We start from the raw sequence: 20103 nt of genomic DNA on the forward strand, positions 1-20103 counted from the left end.
GATTTGGGGAGTGGAGAGTGTAGTTCCAAAAGCTGATGGTTTTCTCCTACAGAACTGTTGATGATAGGAATGGGATAATTGTTAACACTAAAGTAATAGCATTACACCTATGAGATCTAACTCGAAAATAACAAGCCTGTGCTAATTGTTAGTTGAAGATAAAAATGTTATTTTAATGGTAGGTAATGTATATACTTTTAAAAAAAATTTTAAAACTATTTATACATATAGTAAGCAGAAACATATTCACATATGCATGTTTGAAATTTTAATTATTTAAGTTTTTTAAATTGGAAAACTAACACTTTCATCTTTAGGTTTTATGTATATGTAACATTTTTTTTTTAATTTAACAAAATTTTTTGTTTTTTCTTAAATAAAAGGTGTAAAAATTATTTTTTAAATAATTTTTTTAACTAAAAACTAAGAAACTGTACATGGTAAGTAGTGCCTGCTTTCAAGAAAGGATGACCTATAGGCAAACTCCAAGCAGAATTCAAAGTTGAGACCTGTCAGGTCATGAACCTTGGTTACTATTAGGAATGATACCACTGCAGCAGGGATGTCCCTAGGGTATGTGGCGCTCAGCAACCGGGTGCAATCGCAATTTTGCACCCGGTTGCTAATTGAAATTTGCCACCCTCTTTAAAATTTTCTTAATATGTGTATGTAAATTTCGGGTTTTCAGGCACCCCTTGAACGTTGGCACCCGTGTGCAGGCACCTCTTGCACCCTCGGGATGACCCGCCTCTGCACTGTAGAATTAATCAGGGCTTATTTTACTCATGCTTGTTGTGCTTCCAACAGCAATGTCTTTCCACCACTATTGTAGGTCAATTTGTAATTTAAGACTGTGTTGTATGGGATTTGATTAGTCTCTATGATGAGGGACATGTCAAAAAATGGCAAAGAAAGGGGGCTGTTTTCATTCAAACACACATACAAGTCACCCATGCCTCTTTCCATGTAAAATACCATCCTTCAGATCATAAATATAACTGTAGGCAACTCATACTTTCAATTCAAGGGTGGAAAATACTAAAGAAAGGGTTAGACATAAGTCACCCACCAATTCAAATCTGATCTCAAAAATTCAGTCTATCCAAGTTCACCCTCAAACCTTAGCCTTGGCTAAGATTCATGGATGATGGTCTTCTAATATGAAACCACATACGTCGGAGGAAGTTTCTCCCACCAACGTTTCCATTGTTCTTTAAAAAAAAAATCTAGAATGAAAATATCACTTTCACCTTTGATATGAACTAAAGTAATCCCTTTTTGTTGCAGTTTTGTGTATGTCCACCAGCACAGAGACCAATCAAATCTGCAGTACAGTATACCACATACCAAATGATAATGAATGACTTTAAATTACAAATCAACCCACTCTGGTAGTATAAAGAAAGGAATAATAAAAAAAAGCCTTCGCCTCAGGGCCCAACTGCATGTATAGCCATCTCAAATGGAAACAGAAATGGCACTAGCAAAGAAAACTCTACTTTATTCCTGTTTTCTACAAATCCATACAAATCACAATCACTTTTGAAACCCTTCTTTCTTCAGCCAGCCCTGTCTTCCATACCACATTATAGATTATACATGTTACCTGCTTAATTGGCATCTAACATAGTAAGTGGTCCTATAATTATAATGTATATAAAAGCTAAAAAGTGCATTCCTTGAGCTATAACTGGCTGAATGGATATAGAAAGGATTCTTATAAAATAGGATCTCTTCAACTGGGTACAGTTATAGAGATTCTATACTGAACTGATTAGAATTAGTAGTGGTAAAAGATGCAAAAAAAAACAATCTTGTACAGAAAAAAAAAAAAAAAAAAAAAAATCAGAAAAAAAAAAAACCTTCCCAAATCATCTGTTCATCTAGTCTAATACTTGGTCGAGTTCTCCCTTGAATTTATTCAAACTACCACTTTAACAACACCAGATTGAAGTTTGTTCCCACAATCAGCTACCCATTGGCTGAAGTAAAACTTCTACATACATATCTTATCCTACAACCATCCTTCCTCAATTTCAATTTATGCCCACTCATGTGAGTAGTCTCAGCAAGAGGAAGAATTCAGCTTACTCAATCCATTCAAAGCCTTCAATCAGATCTATTTACAGGTGCCAAGTCTCCAGAAGCTGCAATTCATAAAACAGAAGCCCTTCTTGGCAAGATCACACTTTTGCTTTCATTGCTCTTCTCTGCACCCATTCCAACAGATCCACATCATTCCAAAATTGAGACTCCCAGACTTAGCAATAGCAGAGGCATATGATGCAAGAAAGCAAGCTTATACAGCATCGGCCAAAGAAAAACAAAAAAAAAAAACCTTCCCATTTCACCCATCCATTTGCTCCAAATGTTTGTCTAGTTCTGCCTTGAATTTATTTAAGCTGTCCACTTCAACAAGGAGAGATGGAAGTTTGTTCCAGAAATCAACCACATGCTGGCTAAAGGCAAAAGTTTCCACACATCTATTCTACAACCATCTTTCCTCGATTTGAATCTATGTCCTCTCAGGCAATTAATCTGGGCAAAAGGAAGAATCCCATCAGCAATGAGCGTGCTCAAACCATTCAAAGCCTTATACACCTCAATTAGATCACCTCACAGGTGCCTTGTCTCCAGAAACTGCAATTTGCAAAGCTGAAGCCTTTCTTCGTAAGAGCAGCCCTTTGTTCCATTCACGAATCTTGTTGCCCTTCTCTGTACTCGTTCCAGCAGCTCTACAACCTTCCTAAAATGAGGCCTCCAGACCTGTATGCAGTACTCAAGGTGTGACCAGTTTGCTAAGGGTAAGTCTAGTCTGACCAATCAAATTGGTCAGACAAGGGTTCCCCTTAAAAAACCCATGCTGTGTCTGAACTATTACTGCAGTCTTGTCTAGGTGATCCTGTATCACCTCTTTAACCATGACTCCATTATTTTTCCTGGAACAGAAGTTAAACTAACAGGTCTATAATTATTTGTACCCTTTGAACCCCTTTTGTGAACTGGGGATACATTTTCACATCTCCAGTCCATGGAGACCTCCTCTAATTCTAAGGATGCTCCCATAATTATGGCTAAGGGTTTGCTTACTTCCACCTTCAGTATAACTGGATAGATTCCATCTGCCCAGGTGCCTTTTTTTATGTTTAACTTCAACAATTTCTCCTCCACTTTATTCTCCATTATTACAAAATCATTCAGCTGCCTGTTAGAGTTTTGTAAACTTCTGTCCTCCCATTCCTTACAGAATACCTCATGTGGGAATGTAGATGCAAAATACTCATTCAGTTTGATCATCAGCAGTCAAACCACCAAAAGCAAGTGGACCAATCTGATTCATCTGCTTCCTTTTAGAGTTCACATAAGTAAAGTAGTCCTTGTTTTTCTTTGCATCCTTTGCCAAGGATTTCTCATAATCAGCCTTTGCTTGCCTAACCACCTTTGTGACTTGATTACAGACACTAGCTTATATCTGCCATAGGCTTCTGTGGCACCTGCTAATTTATATGCATCCCACGCATTTTTCTTCTCTGCCACGAGCCTCATTACTTCACCTGACAACCATTTAGGCCTAAATCTTGAACAGTATTTCTTAGTTGGTATGAAAAGCCTAGTAGCTTCCAAGATTAATTCCTTGAAGGCTTCCCATTTAGAATTCACTGTTTTTAACATCATCAGTTGATCCCATTGTACAGAATTTAAAAACTGCCTGAGACCTTTATGAAAACAAAAATTCTTCCCTTTACCCTCGACGGTAGTTATATCTTTATGTAAATCCCAATCAGTGCATTGTGATGACTGTCACCTAGTGGTTCCTTGATCTGCAAATTCCTAATGCACGAGTCATCACTGCTAATAATCAGATCAAGAGTGTTACCCCCCCCCCCCTTCTGGTTGCCCTCGAACATGTTGCTGTAGAAAACAATCATCCAATTAATCCACAAAAACCAACACCAACCCACAAGTTCCAGTCAATATCTGGAAAGTTAAAATCCCCCATTACAAAAGACATTCTGATTTACTGGCCCACTATTTCTCTGCACAATTGTTCATTGTACTCATCAGTCATTAGGCTTATACCTATGGTGACCATATTTTCTTGGAGAAAATAAAGGATAAACCCAAGAAAATGAAGGACAAACCTGAAATAGGTTCATAATGATAAAAAAATTTAAAAAAAATAGTTTAATTTGTTTTGCAAAGGAAAGTTCATGAGCAAAACTAAACAAAACTTTACAAAAATATTTAACAAAATGCATATTCTAATAAAAATATCTAACTTCAAATAATATATGTAAATTTATTTTAAAAAGACAACCCAATTTTCATGTTTTTCACATGAATGTACTCCTTTTTTTAAAATATCTCACTCATCTTTTAAAAAGTCATAAAACTGCTTACAACTCTTATCAAAATTGCATTTAGTATAAATGCATGCTTCCCCTGTTTCAACTTTTAGTTGTGTTTTTTCACTGGTCCACATATTGTTTATTACTGAAAATATTCTCTCAGTAGGAGCATTTGATCCCGGGAGACATAGGCAAAATTATACAATTTTTAAAAGAAATTTGTTTATCAATAAAATATCCAAATTTGCATCAATAAAATATCCAAGTTAATGCCCAAGTTTGCAGACAATACGAAGGTTGGCAGGGTTGTTAACGACACAAATGACAGTACGCTGCTGCAACAGGATCTACAAAAGTTGAGCGGATGGGCTGAGAGGTGGCAACTGAAGTTTAACATTGGGGTTACTGCTTCCCATATGCAGTACAGGTAGGTCCCGTTTTACGATGGTCCATTTTACGACTTTTCACATTAACGACTGTTTCAAAATATTACCTGGAAAAATTGAAAATCACAACTCAGCAACATTGCAGCAACACCTGCAAGTCCAAACACGCACTAGGCGTTTTTGTTTATCGCGGTGCATTGTGGGTGGAATGATAGCTACGCCAAGAGTTATTATTATTATTATCATTAATAACCATATGGTGCAAGGAAGCCTGAGGCTTATGCTGCACCAGGAAAAAAAAAAAATTCCCAAGTTTCCCTGAGAGAGAGAGAGAGAGAGAGAGAGAGTGTCAAAAGTAGAAGGGAATCACCAAGGAAGAGAAGAATGATGATATCCAGCTCAGGACCCTGGGTATGCCAAGCCCATACTCACCAGATGTGAGCCCCCCCGGGGTTCTTTGTTTACATTCAGTGTGCCATGTTCATTTCATTGTGAATTTTCTCTCAATTGTTAACGAGTTACACAGTGCTATTTCTCATTAATAATAATTTTTGTGTAACCATGAGCTCTAAGCGTAAGGCAGTTTCTGTGCTGACGGGGCCAAAAAGAGTGTAAAACACTAACAATTAAGGAGAAAATGGATGTGATCATCACAGAGTCTGGTGAGCATCAGTCGGATGTGTAAATGTGTAAGGCACATTGAGTTTAGCACCTTCTACTGTATCAACAATTATGAACAATGTCGATAAAATAAAAAGTACACACGCACACAGAGATAACAAGTGTGTCATCCTCCAGAACAACTTATTCATACAGTGAGACAATAGAAAAATTGGAGAAATTGTTAGTGTTGTGGGTTGATGACATGAACCAAAATAACATTCCTGTTACACAGACGGTAATTCTGGACAAGGCAAAGTCGTTATTTGACGAAATATGTGAGAAGTCTGGTAGCACTGAAACATTTACTGCCAGCAAAGGGTGGTTTCAACAGTTTAAAAACTGTTGTAAAATTGTCTGGTGAGGTTTGTTTATTGTTTGTTATTTGCTTTTTAGGAGCATTAGCAAATAAGGCCATATTGCTCCGTGTCTGGTGAGGCTGCTAGTGCTGACGTTGCAGTGGTGGAAGAGTATCCTTCCAAATTTAAACACTTAATAGACAAAGGCAACTACCACCCTGATTTAGTTTTTAATGTGGACGAAACGGGTAGTGGAGTCATCACTTGAGTAAATACGTACTCAAGTGCTGACTCCACAGGACCAAAGTAAAATTTTATTTTATTAGTTATTTTATATATAAGTATAAATAAAACATGTGCATTAAATGTTTAAAATATTTAATTTTAATACTTTACTTTTGTCAGAGTAACATATCAACTGTGTGGTACTACACTGACAGTGGTAGAGAATGAAAAGGCCCTGGAGGTAATTGTGCAGGCAGATATGAAGTTTTCTGAGCATTGCAGATGGTCTGCAAAAGTAGCTCATGGTGTCTTGTCAATGATATACACAAAATTTTCTAGCAGGGAAAAGGAGGTGATTATCCCCTTGTATAAGGCAATGGTCAGGCCACACCTTGACTATTGCTGTATACAGGTCTGGAGGCCTCATTTTAGGAAGGATGTAGAGCTGCTGGAGCACGTGCAGAGAAGGGCAACAAGATTAGTAAATGGAATAAAGGGTTGCTCTTACAAAGAAAGGCTTAAATTTTGAAAATCACAGTGTCCAGAGACTAGGCACCTGAGAGGTGATCTGATTGAAGTGTATAAAGCCTTGAGCATGCTGATGTGATTTTTCCTCTTGCTCAGAATAATCACCTGAGAGGGCATAAATTCTGGTAAATTTCTGATTGAAGTGTATAAAGCCTTGAATGGTTTGAGCATGCTGATGTGATTTTTCCTCTTGCTCAGAATAATCACCTGAGAGGGCATAAATTCTGGTAAATTTACCAATAAATTTTGGTAAAACTTCAGAACAGTGTTCCCTTCCAAAATGGTGGCAAGAAGAAGAGGAAGAAGGCAGTGATTGACATGCCTAACCCACTGTGGTTAGTGTTAGGTAGAATGTTTATCCCCCCCCCCCGCTGTTTTAAAATCTGGAACTCGTTTTCCTAATTTAAAACAGCAGGAAGGGGAGATAAACACCTTAAGACTGAGGCAATCTGGAGGGGGGACCCTATTCTAATGATCAACCACTAATATGATACAACTTCAGTTTCAATATCAACTTCATCAGCCTTTTCCGTGTGAAGCATACTCACTATGGAGTGTTTCGGGTCTTCACCAAAACACTCACTTAATACTAAAAAACAGTATGCATTTTAAGTGAGCCATGATGTTATAAGAAGCAGGTATTAGAAAAGGATTTTGTGCAATCAGACCGTGTATTAAGTGGTTCCATTCGTACAATAAAAGTTAAATGACTAAACAAAAATAGAGGACAAAAGTGGGTTTTTGAAAAATAAATAAATCTAAAGGACAGCTTCCTGAAATAAAGGACGTATGGTCACCATACCTATAATACGCTCCTACTCTCATTTTCCCTTTGGCAGTGCTTATGTCACAGCACACTGACTCAACATTGCACTGTCCACCCATGTCAACTGGATGCACTTCCTTAGATTTTGTTTTTCTTAACTAACAGCATAACCCCTCCTCCCTTCCTACACTGTCTATCCTTTCTGTACACATTGTACTCCCCACATTCCAATTCTGCACAGCTTATATTTGTGTGATACCATGTCCCTGATATCCCAACATCTGCCTTTTGATGCTTCGATCAGCACTTCAAATTCATCAAATTTATTTACTATACATCTAGCATTGGTGTACATGCAGGTATACATGTACCTGTTCTTACTCTTAGTTACCCTAACACAAGCCATGTATTTACTTGTTCCATAATGACTCCCAGCAGCCCTTGAAATCCCCAGCAACTTGCTCTCTAGGTAGCCGCTCATTACAATAGAAGCAGTGCAAGAATCGCTTTCACCTCTGTCTGCGGCTACTATTAATCTTTTAGTATGTGAATCCCCCAAGCTAGCAGTATTCCAACCCACCTAACACTGCCTCGATAGCATCAGCAAATATTCTTGCACCCTATCTATTTAAGTGTATCCCATCCCTGTAGAAGTAGTGTCTCCTGTTATAAACACAGACTATGCTGAAAAAAATTCTACCACATGAGCCTTGCATAATCTCTCCAGGGCCAAATTGATTGACAAGGCTCTCATCACATACTCCCTCCTATCGTATCTGGGAAGGATTGCAGACACTTTCAAATTCAACCCTAGCTCAACTTTTATTCAACTTGATTTGTACTTGTTAATTAAATCTGCAGATCTCTGACTCATAAGGTCATTAGTGCCAGCATGTACAACAATATCACCTTTTGTACCCTTAGAAGATGATATCTGCTCTACAACGTCATATACTTTTGGCCCTGGGAGGCATACCCTGGTCCTGTTCCACCTATCCTTTTTGCATAATATATTCCCCGTCTCCTTGACAATAGTCACCAACAATAACTAGTTCCTGTAGGAAAATCAGGAAAGTTAGGCAGACAGGCTGAGAAATGGAAATTGAAGTTTAAATTAACAAATGCAAAGTACTACACATGAGTAGCAGTACCCCCTGAATAACTTACCAGCTGTGTCATAATATACTCAGAGAAGCGGAAAATGAAAAAGACTGGGCATAACTGTGCAGTCAGATAAAGTCTCTGAGCAGTGCAAACAGGTGCCAGGCCAGCTCATGGGATTTTGTTAATGATAGACAGGAATTTTTCTAGAAGGGATAAGCAAGAGAGAACAAGAATCAGAAGGGAATCACCAAGCAAGAGAAGAATGATGATATCCAGCTTAGGACCCTGGGTGTGCCAAGCTGGATATCATCATTTTTCTCTTTGTCAGATTATGACATCAATAATTTTACAAATGCAAAAGTTAGGAGAATAAAACAAATAATAAACAAAAATCAATGTTGGTAGAATTATATATATTCATACGTTTTGAAGACTTTGGTAAACAATTTGAAAATTTTTGTGTTATTAATAAAATACATTTATTACACATGTAGGTAGAAGAAATTATTTTGTAGAGGGATACTTTTAAACAAAGGTAGTGCAAGAGTGTTTGATAGTATCACTTAGGTTATACTTAGGGTTCATGGGTACTGTCAGCTGGGGTGGGACATGGTTAATATAGATCACATTTATCTGATTATATAAATCAAAATAATGCTTGCACACAGCTCAAGAGCTCTTGTTTGTTGCCACAATAGCTGATATTGGCAAGGTGTTCTGATGGTAGTAAAATTTCAAATGAACAGGAAGCTAATGCTAGGGAAACAAGTTTAAATAACTTCAAGGGATGTCAGGGTAGTAAACTATACAATAACACTTTAACTGTGTTTACAGTAATGTCAGGAGTATAATCAATAAAATTAGTGAATTTTAACTCCTGATTGGGACAACTAATGCCGACATTACAGGTCTAACAGAAACATGGTGGCACCTGAAACAGGGGATAATGAGTTCATTATTGTATGTACAATATACATTGAGAAAGGCCAAGAAAATAAGAGTGGTGATGGGGTCATGCTTCTTATCAAAAGTAGTCTAAATGCAACAAAAGCTTTGCAGAGTCAGCAGTTATGCATGCTAATAAAGAATCTGTGGTGCAAGTTAGTTGGAAGCAAAGGTATAATGAGAGTGGGAATAATCTACAGACTGGAAGATTGCGTATAGATGAGGAGGCTCTCATCTACATACAAATGGAATGGTTGTTTAAGTGCGAGTGTCTTATTATGGGGACCTCCCATTATTATGGGAGGTCCCCATAATAATAATGTCTTATTAGACACTCCTGATTTGTCCCTGAGTGGAGCAAGTTAAATAGGAACCTTGCTATTTAAAAATGTAACAAAGAAATATCACCGACAGTGTGCAGGTCTGTTGCTGTTTGGGGCAGCATTTCATGGCCTTTCCACAGGCCACCTATAGCATCACAGCAACCCTATTAAAGCACCACCTGGGTAAACTACACACAGTAAATCGACTACATGGTGTATGGAACATTACTTACCGTATTTCCCCATGTATAAAATGCACCTTTTTTCGAAAAATGTGGGGTCTAAAAACTGGGTGCATCTTATACAGTGGTTGTAGATTTTTTTTTATTTGCATTTCCCGCTTTTTCGCGCTTGTTGTCTTTGCACTCATTGTTTCGTACTTGTTACCAGTATATTAGGTTACGTTTTGCCACGTTCTGCCCAGAAATGGCTCAGAAAAGATTTTCTGAGCCATTTCTGGGCAGAACGTTTCAGAAAAGATTTTCCTCCTCCAACTGAGAAAACAATCCGAGACTGGCTAAGGGAAGAAGAAACCCTACTGAAAACGCCACGGCAGAAGGCCATTAGAGGCAGGTCAGCAAAATGGCCTGATTTAGAGAGGGAATTGAAGATATGGATTGAAGAGCAAAGGGCAATTGGAATTCCCGTGTCCACAAAGATGGTTCAGCATGAGGCAAGAAGAATTGCTGATGATAAAGAAGTTACTGATTTCAAAGGAGGACACAATTGGTGCTTCAGGTTCATTAAACAGAATGGACTAAGCATGCGTACACGCACCAGACTTGCCCAAAAGATGCCTGAAAGCTATGAGCAGAAGGTCCTTGAATTTCATCGTTTTGTCATTCAATGTCGGAAGACATCAATTTGAGTTGGGACAGATTGCAAATATGGACAAAGTCCCCCTTCAATTTGATGTCCCAAATAACAGAACTGTTGGTAAGAAGGGGATGAAAACTGTAACTGTGAAGGCAAGTGGATATGAAAAAAGCCATTATACAGTTGTTCTAGCTTGTTGTGCCGACGGAACCAAGCTGCCTCCTATGCTGATTTTCAAATGCAAAACAATGCCAAAAGAAGACATTCCTCGAGGAGTGATTGTCCACGTTCACGACAAGGGTTGGATGGATCAGGATGGGATGAAGATCTGGTTTGAGAAAGTTTGGAGCAGGAGACCAGGTGGGCTCTTACGCAAACCTGCCCTATTGGTGCTTGATCGGTTCAGGGCACACATAACAAAAAATACAAAGAAGATTGCTGCAGAGCAAAAAACAAAATTTGCCATCATACCTGGAGACTTGACATCCCAGCTCCAACCACTTGATGTCAGCATTAACAAACCCTTCAAAGCTGCCATGAGAGACGAATGGAACCAATGGATGAAGTCTTCTGGGGACAATTTGACACCAGCAGAAAGAGTGAAGAAACCAACTATAGGAGAAGTTTGTACCTGGGTGAAAAGATCCTGGGATAATATCAAGATTGAGATCATTGTCAAGTCATTTAAGAAGTGTGGCATTTCAAATGCAATAGATGGAACTGAGGATGAGGCAATATATGAAGACAGTCGTCATCAGACACAGATGAGGACAAGATAATGGATGGGAGTTTTGACAGTGATGAGGAGTTGTATGAATTTTATGATGAATAAAACTTGAGTTCAATAACTTTATGTAATACATTTTTTTTCAAATTTCAGGCCCCAAAATTAAGGTGCGTCTTATACATGGGGAAATACGGTACATAATTCTTGATTTCACAGTTCTTTGTTCTTTTCTGCTCTTATTAAATATTTGCTTTGATAAATATTCATTTGAAGGAAAACTTAATTCACTATTTACATCTGTAGTAGCTGTTCACAGGAAAGAAGTTGCATTTCCCTTTCATACTGATACTTGGAAAGAATATTTACAAAGCTTTTCTTCTTCTTCTTCTTCTTCTCAGCATTAAGTTGAGTAGCCTCAGATTTAGATTAAGAGTGAATTTTTCTTTCTTCACAGACAGAAAATTCACTTATTGCTTACACAAATATTATCAGTAATTGATAATTATTAAAAGTATCCAACAACAAAACTGAGATCCAATCAGCGTTGTAGGAGCTTGGGGAAAACTGAGAATCAAGTGGCAGAAAAAAAAATAATAATAATCAATAAATAAAGGATTGGTATTTACAAAAGAAGTTTTAAATTTAAAATCATTTTCATAATAATATTCAAGTGAAAGAATATATCTGGGAGTCTGGTCGAATTACATGAATAAGGATATAGGTACACAGAACAATAACCCCAATGCTAATGAAATGAAAGGCAATCAGAATAACACAACTGATACTGATAATATACAACTTTCAGAGGAGGGGGGGGGGGATATATATTAATCTACAATCCTACTTACTTGTAATTAATGGCATTTCCATAATTAATGATTAATTTTAAAAAACAAAAATTTTTTCTTCTTCAGTCAGCTAATAAATTTACAAGACACACAAAAAAAAAAGTCAAGAAATTGAACTTGCCAAGTTGACATAAAAAAAAAAAAAAAAAAATATATATATATATATATATATATAATCTATATTGATTCCAGAATGATGAAGCTGAAAATAAGCATTACCAATAAACGACAAAACATTTCCTCTGTTATTACAGTGGTAGGTTATTGTTTATTAAAAGCAAAATTACAGTGTATATAGAATAAGCAGCCATTCTTAAGTGTGCTCCTGGAATCCAAGGCAGCTATTCAAAAGTTTCTCCTCATCCTTCCCTCATCCATCCTAAACCAAATCACATGAATTGCATCACTAAATCCATTTAATGCTTGCACTCAATGCAATATCACCACTTTGCTTATTGGAGGCTTGAAGCAGTGAAACCCATATTTAGTCTCTAGAGCAGCATTTCCCAAACTGGGGTCCGCAGACCAGTTCCAGGGGTCCACAAAACGGACCCTCTGGAATTGGCCAAGTTATATATATATACATACATACATACACACACATACATACATACATAGAGATAGAGAGAGAGAGAGAGAGAGAGAAGAAGTCCGTAAACCTTTTTTTGATTTTCGAAGGGGTCCATAGATCTCAGTAGTTGGGAACTAGTGCTCTATAGCAAAGTTTCCAGCATACGTTCCCCTTCTCCTTTAACCCACGCACAGTACTACTACTAGCACTAATACTAACTTCTACTAATACCAATATAAAATAGAACTAGTAATACAATACTGTAATATAATACTAATATGTACTAATATTAACACTAGGTGGAATAACCAGTGCAATACCACCACTGCTTATTGGAGACCTGAAGTGGTGAAATCACCACTTCAATGTTTAATCACCAGTGCAAAGTTTCATGCATCCTCTCCCTCCCCTTCAACCCATGCATGGCACTAAGTAATATAGGTTTTGATACCTTTCATGTTTGGGGTTTTCAAAAAAAAAAACGTACCTCATAAACAACACCCCCAGCTATATATTAAAGTTAAGATGATGGAATGGATTTGCAACTTAAAAATACAGGAAGGAAAAAAACTTGTGTTTAAAATTACTCAACTTCTTTTCTTTTGCATATAACAATCAATTTTTCGGAATGAACGAAAATCTGCGACTCTTACTGAATAATAACAATCTTCGCTCCCTTTTCGTCTAGACCGTTTTGTACATTTAATTATAGTAAATCGCGAACCAACTGAATATCCTTCTACATTTCCATGGTACACAACAGGTGAGAAGTAATGCGCTAATAAGTACATTCACAGTGGCGAAACTACAAATTCTGGATAATCGCCCTCTGAGGTTCCTAAACGTCTCCCTCCCTGTGTTAATTAAAAACCATACGATACGCCGTAGGGCCCCATGATTCTTCAGGCCACCAAGAGAACGACCTTCGGGGTATGGTAGTTTCGTCACTGTATATTTTGGTAAATACTGTAACATCTATTTTATGGATACTTTCTCCAATGAATATTTAAATTTTTAAATAATTTTAGGTGATTTCATATTTTAAACGTAAGCCATGCATGTAACAATACCATCTACTACTACTGCCATTTCATGAATACTAACGACACTGAATTAACATTGTAAAAAATATGAAATTAATAATACAGGTGTACTGCACCCTCCGTTGACTGTAGCATCTGTACCGTCGGCTTTTGCAATATCCGTGAAAACATTGCAACCAATAAATTACTTTCTCTTAATTTACACATACTCAGATGGCTTTCTTTTAGTTGTAATTCGATGACTAACCTTCTGCATCGTCAGTACTAGTACTAGCATCTTCCTCCTTACATTCCATGTCAAAGATTACATAAAAATTAAATAACCCGTTGGTAAAATCTACCGTCTGCTACCATTAACTCATCCGCCATATTTTACAACACAATGTCGTTGGTGGCGCTACCATCGTGATGTACCATTCGCCGGTGGTCTTTTCCTGTAATGATTGAGATCGCTGTTCTGTTTGATGTGCAAATTTTTTGCTATGCCGCTTTACGGAATACGAATGTTTCCTTTTACATCCTGATATAGCCATCTAAGGGTTAATAGAATATACAATTCCATTGTTTCATGGCAGTCAATATAACAGTGTTCAATTAACAATGGGGACACGCATTTTCTTGTTGGTCTACTATTTACAGGGGTTAGCTTTAGGCATGCTCAAGAAACAATGTTAGCTAACTGTATCAAACTTATACACAATTACAACTTGCGTTATTATTATTATTAGGTATCGGGTGTAAGGAAGCCTGAGACTTACGCTGCACCAGCCAAAAAAAAAATTCTGAATTACCCTGAGAGAGAGAGAGAGAATCAGAAGTAGATTCACAGTAGAAGGAATCACCAAGAAAGAGAAGAATGATTATATCCAGCTCAGAACCTTGGGTGTGCCAAGCCCATACTCACCAGATGTGAGCCCCTGGGTTATTTTCCTCATAAACCAGCATACACGATTTTGCTGGTTTTAATTTTTTTTTAGAGATTAAGGTTGATACCCTCTCATCCCAGGGACAAAAAAAAAAAAAAAACATGAACAACGTAAAAAATTTAATATTTTCTTACTTTGTTTAAAAAAAGAAAAGAATTACTGTATCTATGACGTCATTAGCATTAGTAGAGGCATATGATGCAGGAAATCAAGCTTATACAGCATCAGCCAAAAAAAAAAAATAAAAAAAATTCCATTAAGTTAAACATTCACAAATTCAAAGTACTGCATATGAATAGAAGTAACCCCAGAGAAACGTACCAAATGCGTGGTAACACCCTTAGAAAATAAGTAGAAAATGAAAAAGACCTGAGAGTAACTGTACAGTCAGATATGAAGTTTTCTGAGCAGCACAGACAGGATGCCAGAACAGGTCATGGGGTATTGTCAATGATATACAGGAATTTTGCTAGTAGGGAAAAGGAGGTGATTATCCCATTGTATAAGGCAATGGTCAGGCCATGCCTTGAGTATTTGGTACAGGTCTGAAGGCCTGATTTTAAGACGGATGTAGAGTTTCTTGAGCAAGTACAGAGAAGAGCAACAAGATTGGTGAGGAGAACGAAGGAGTCCTCTTACCAAGAAAGGCTTAAGTTCTGCAAATTGCGTCTGGAGACTAGGCACCTGTGCAGTGATCTGATTGAGGTGTATAAGGCCTTGAATGGATAGAGCAGGCGCAATTCTGATGGGACGCTTCCTCTTGCTCAGATTACGAACCTGAGGGGCATAAATTCGAATTGATGAAAGTCAGTTGTAGAATAGATGTGCAGAAATTTGCCTTGAGCTAGCGAGTAGTTGATTGCTGGAGCGAACTTCCATCTGCAGTTGCGGAAGTTGATAGCTTACATAAATTCAAGGAGAAAATGGACAAACTTTTAGGGAATGGACGTGTCAATTTTTTTTTTTTTTTTTTGATTGATGCTAAATAAGCTCATACGTTTCCTTCCTTGCATGACAACATCTCTACTACTACTACTACACCTCAATCAGATCACCTTGCAGGTGATTAGTCTCCAGACACTGTAATTTGCAGAACTTTAGCCTTTCTTCGTGAGAGAAACCCTTTGCTCCATTGACCAATATCGTTGCCCATCTCTGTACTGGTTAGAGCAACCCTACAACCTTCTTAAAAGGAGACCTCCAGACCTGTATGCAGTACTCAAGGCGTGACCTGACCATTGCCTTATACAAGGGGATAATCAGCTCCTAATTCTTGCTAGAAAAGTTTGTATATATCATTGACAAAATCCTATGAGCTGTCCCTGGCAGCCTGCCTGCGCTGCTCAGAAAACGTCACTTCTGACTGTACAATTACCCGAGGTCTTTTTCATTCGCCACTTCTCTGAGTGTAGTACCGCAGTTGGGATGTTACTCTGGGATTACTCTGTCCATATGCAGTACTTTGCATCTGTAAATGTTAAACTTCAGTTGCCCCCTCTCAGCCCTTCTGCTCAACTTTTCTAGATCCTGTTCCATGTGTGCTAATAATATTAGTCCACGAAGAGCAGTGTCCATTAATTGCCACTCTCTGCCTTCTCCCACTCACCATCCCTTTATCCACAGCATCAATTTGCCCTTAATGCCATACTGCTCTAATTTGTACAGTAGTCTTCCATGTGCAACAGTATCAAAAGCTTTCCTAAGATCCAAGTATATGATATAAATATTATTTTGCATCCAGTTCCTTTATGACCACATCATATTATCCAGTTAAAGTGGTCAGACAAGACTTCTTCTTAACAAATTGGTGCTGTGTCCAAACTATAACTGAAGTCTTGTCTAGATGATCCTGCAGTGCTTCTTTAACCAACAACTCCATTATTTTCACCAGAACAGAAGTTAAACTAACAGGTCTATAATTACTCATGTCACCCTTTGATCCCTCTTAATAAATTTGAGGCTGAACTATACAAACATTTGGAGTGACCAGATGGGTGAAATAGGGGTGTTTTTTTTTTTTTTTTTGGCTAATGCTCTATAAGCTTGCTTTCTTGCATCATGTACCTCAACTAATACTAATGCTTTATGAATTGTGGATATTTGCACATTTACAGTCTGTGGAGAACTCCCTTGAGTCCAAGGATGATCTCATAATCATGGCGTTTGCTTACTTCCTTTGCTGCCTCCTTTAATATAACTGGATAGATCCCATCCACCCCATGTGTCTTTCTTATGTTTAATTTTAACAAATTCTTCTCCACTTTGCTCTCAATTATTACAAAATCCTTTAGCTCCCTGTTACAGTTTGTTAAACCTCTAGCATTCTCCTCCCTTAATAACTCCTAGTGTGTGAATGTAGATGCAAAATTCTCATTCAGTTTGTCAGCTACCTTGAGCAGGATCATCAACAGTCGAACTATCGATATTAAGTGGACCAATCTGATTAATCTCCTTCCTTCTAGAATTTACATAAGTAGAAAAGTCTGTTCCTCTTTGCATCCTTTGCCAAAGTCATAAGTAAAAGCTAGAAATTTTAAAAGAGTGAGTTCAATTTTCAAATAGAAAAAAAAGTAAATAAATAATAAATAATGCCAGAGACCATGTATAAAATTAGAATCTATTTATTATATACACATTGTTTACATCACTCATTTCCCGGATGTCACTCCTACACTTATCAGGGATTGCAATTCTTTGCAGTATCAACTTAATGCCCTCGTGCGTTACACAGCTGGTATAATCACCATTCTCTCCATACCGGGTGGAAAAGATCTGAGTTCGAATCCCGTCGATGACGCAAGAAATTTTTCTGGGTCGTTTTCACAACGTGGTTGAGTGAGTCGCTCTCAGGCGAGGGTAGCATGATTTCTCCTCCTGGACGCTCTTATTTTTCTTCCAGCAAACAGCAAATCGACAATAGAACATACGCAATTTACAGACAATACATAGCACCGTTCCAAATATTTGAACAGGCACATTTTGGCCTCAGTTGCCATTGTGCCGCTAAACCTCTATACCACCACCACATAATATATACGGTGTAATAGGGACTAAGTTGCTGATGCGCCTAAAACTCAACAGCAACAAATGTCAATTTGTCTTTGTTAAGTGTTCGTTCTTTTCGAACATTCAAATGACATATCATCCCATGATCGGGAAAGTCATTACTTGTTTCATAATATGGAACAAATAATGACCATCCCAACCACCAGCATGCTGCCAAACACCCTACATAACAGCCTAACAGCAATAGGCCTAGCAAAGGACATCTACATGGAACTTCAGAAAGCCACAATCCAGAACACCTACAGGAGAGTAAGAGAGTTCATCGACCAACAGTAATAACAATAATAATAGTCACCAGACACAACCAGCCACCCCATGCACTTGGCACCAGTACATGTCACAGGCCGGAAAAAATCCCATAAAGGAGAAAAAGGTTTTAAAAAATAACAATATTTGATCCTGATCAACTGCAAAATCAAAAAAAAAAAAAACATCAGACCACTTAGAGAGCCAGAACATCATGGCAAACTGCAGAAGAGATGTAAGCAGATGGTTAAAGTATGCAAGGAACCACTTGACCTTTGAAGCGACAGATATGGAGCAGGTCGCAAGAAGCTTCGGAACTCTTCGCAAGAAATTGAAGCCATAACAGAGGAGACCTACAAATACGTGTGGATGATGCAGGCTCAACAGCTAGAACACAAGGAGACCAGTGCCCGCCTCACTGAGAAATACCATCAGAGTCTGAGGAGCCTTCTAAAATCAAAGCTCAATTATGGGAACATGGTCAGAGACAAAAACACCTAATCAGTCAGCATACTAACATACTCCTTGGGATCATAGATTGGACCACATTGAGCTGGAGGAGATTATGAGATCGACCAGGACAATGATGGCCAAGAGCCGCCAACACCACCTGAAGTCGGCCATCAAGAGAATGACCATTCCCGGAAAGGAGGAAGAGGTTTGACAAACCTCACTGAACAACAGAAGAAAGAGAGTAAAAACCTGTGGGATTACTTCTAGGAAAACACAGGACAATCTACCAAGCCATACGGAAGATAGACAAACGGTACACACTGCTCAGCCTCAACAAGGACACCTCACTCATACAGACAAAAGATACAAAGACAGAAAGATGGACGAAGGAGGCACTCTACAGCAGACACTACAAAGACAGTCCAATGATCCTGGAGCAACAAATGACACATGTCGACGACGTTACCCAGCCCCAGAAACAATCCAACACATCACCGCAGGATGCAGAACTATGATTCAGATGTAGTACACTCATAGACATGACCAAATCGCAAGAATAAGACATCAGAAGTTAGTGCAAAAATACCAGTTGATCAAAGAAATTGTACTGTATTACAAGTACGAACCCCAGGCCATACTCGAGACCCCTAATCACAAACTATACTGGGTCTGCACCATCACAATGGACAACTCAATCCTGAACACCAAATCAAATATAACTCCCATCGACAAGAAGGAAATGGCTACTTACCTGATAGAAATAGCAATCTCCAGAAAACCTTCAAGGAAACAACCAGGAAGTACTCAGACCTAAGCCAGAAAGTCAAAACGAAATGTGGCATATGGAACAAGTAATAACCATCCCGATCACCATGTCAACAAAAAAAAAAAAAAAATATATATATATATATATATATATATATTAAATTAGGGTCACCTGTAATTGATTACATCTACCCATATATATGTATTTTATCTATAAATTACATGTGCTCTCTGGTCGATTTTCTTGTATTGCTGGACGGAAAAATCCGTTTCTGGGGGGAAAACATTACTATCTATGCTTGAGACCGACTAACTCAGCCACGGAGTGAAAAAAGCCCATTAAAGTTCCTCGCGTCATCGATAGGATTTGAACCCGGGTCTTTTTCCACCTGGTGTGGGGAGGACGTGACGATACCACTGTGCTACCGCGCAGATGCCATGTCAACAGTGGCATGGTGCCAAAGCGCCTTCGTAAGAACCTATCAGCAATAGGCCTCATAGAGAACACTTACATGGACTCCACAAAGCTGCAATCCTGAAAACCTGTAGAATAATCAGAGTTCCTCAACCAATAATAGTAACCGGACATAACCGCTCCTCGCACCTGCTACCAGCACCAGTCTCGAGATGGGAAAAAACCATTTAGGAGAGGAAAGAGATAATACTAATACAGTACAACAGCCTTTTTGTGTAATCAAACCAAAAGTTCAATTAACAATACTATTATGAGGCTTCTGCCCTGAATTTTTATTAAGTATTATCAAGACTAATATGTAAAAACAAACACTAATATACCACCAAATTAATGTTACAATTAGGTTATACTTGGCGAGGTGCAATACTGCAACGTGTGAGTACCAAGCCACCCTGTTATTCAAATTAAATTAAATCATAAAAATAAGAAAAAGAACAAGCAACAATCGCCCCAGCAGTGCAAACGAACGACACCCCAACCCAAAAAGGCAAACGCTCACATCCGCCAAAGGAACAGTGCCACTTCCATAAAAATAAAATTAAACAAATACTCGTAAAGACAGGACATCCACAAGCACTACCT

The 20103-nt window shown here is 38.1% G+C and overlaps 1 protein-coding gene across 5 annotated transcripts in view; it reads right to left on the reverse strand.

Annotated features, from left to right (window-relative positions):
• LOC150089016 (rab GTPase-binding effector protein 1-like) overlaps positions 1–13949 on the reverse strand; it is a 367033-nt gene extending 353084 nt beyond the window's left edge. For all 5 annotated transcript variants that reach the window (XM_090369775.1, XM_090369776.1, XM_090369773.1 and 2 more), the window contains exon 1: positions 13838–13949. In XM_090369775.1, coding sequence (XP_090225901.1) covers positions 13838–13886 — 49 coding nt within the window. In that variant the 5' untranslated portion in view covers positions 13887–13949. The remainder of the gene's footprint in view (positions 1–13837) is intronic.
• Between the last annotated feature and the right edge of the window lie 6154 nt (positions 13950–20103).

Source organism: Mastigoproctus giganteus, chromosome 3 (assembly GCF_048544385.1).
Source record: "Mastigoproctus giganteus isolate SK-2022 chromosome 3, ASM4854438v1, whole genome shotgun sequence".
NCBI lineage: Eukaryota > Metazoa > Arthropoda > Arachnida > Uropygi > Thelyphonidae > Mastigoproctus > Mastigoproctus giganteus.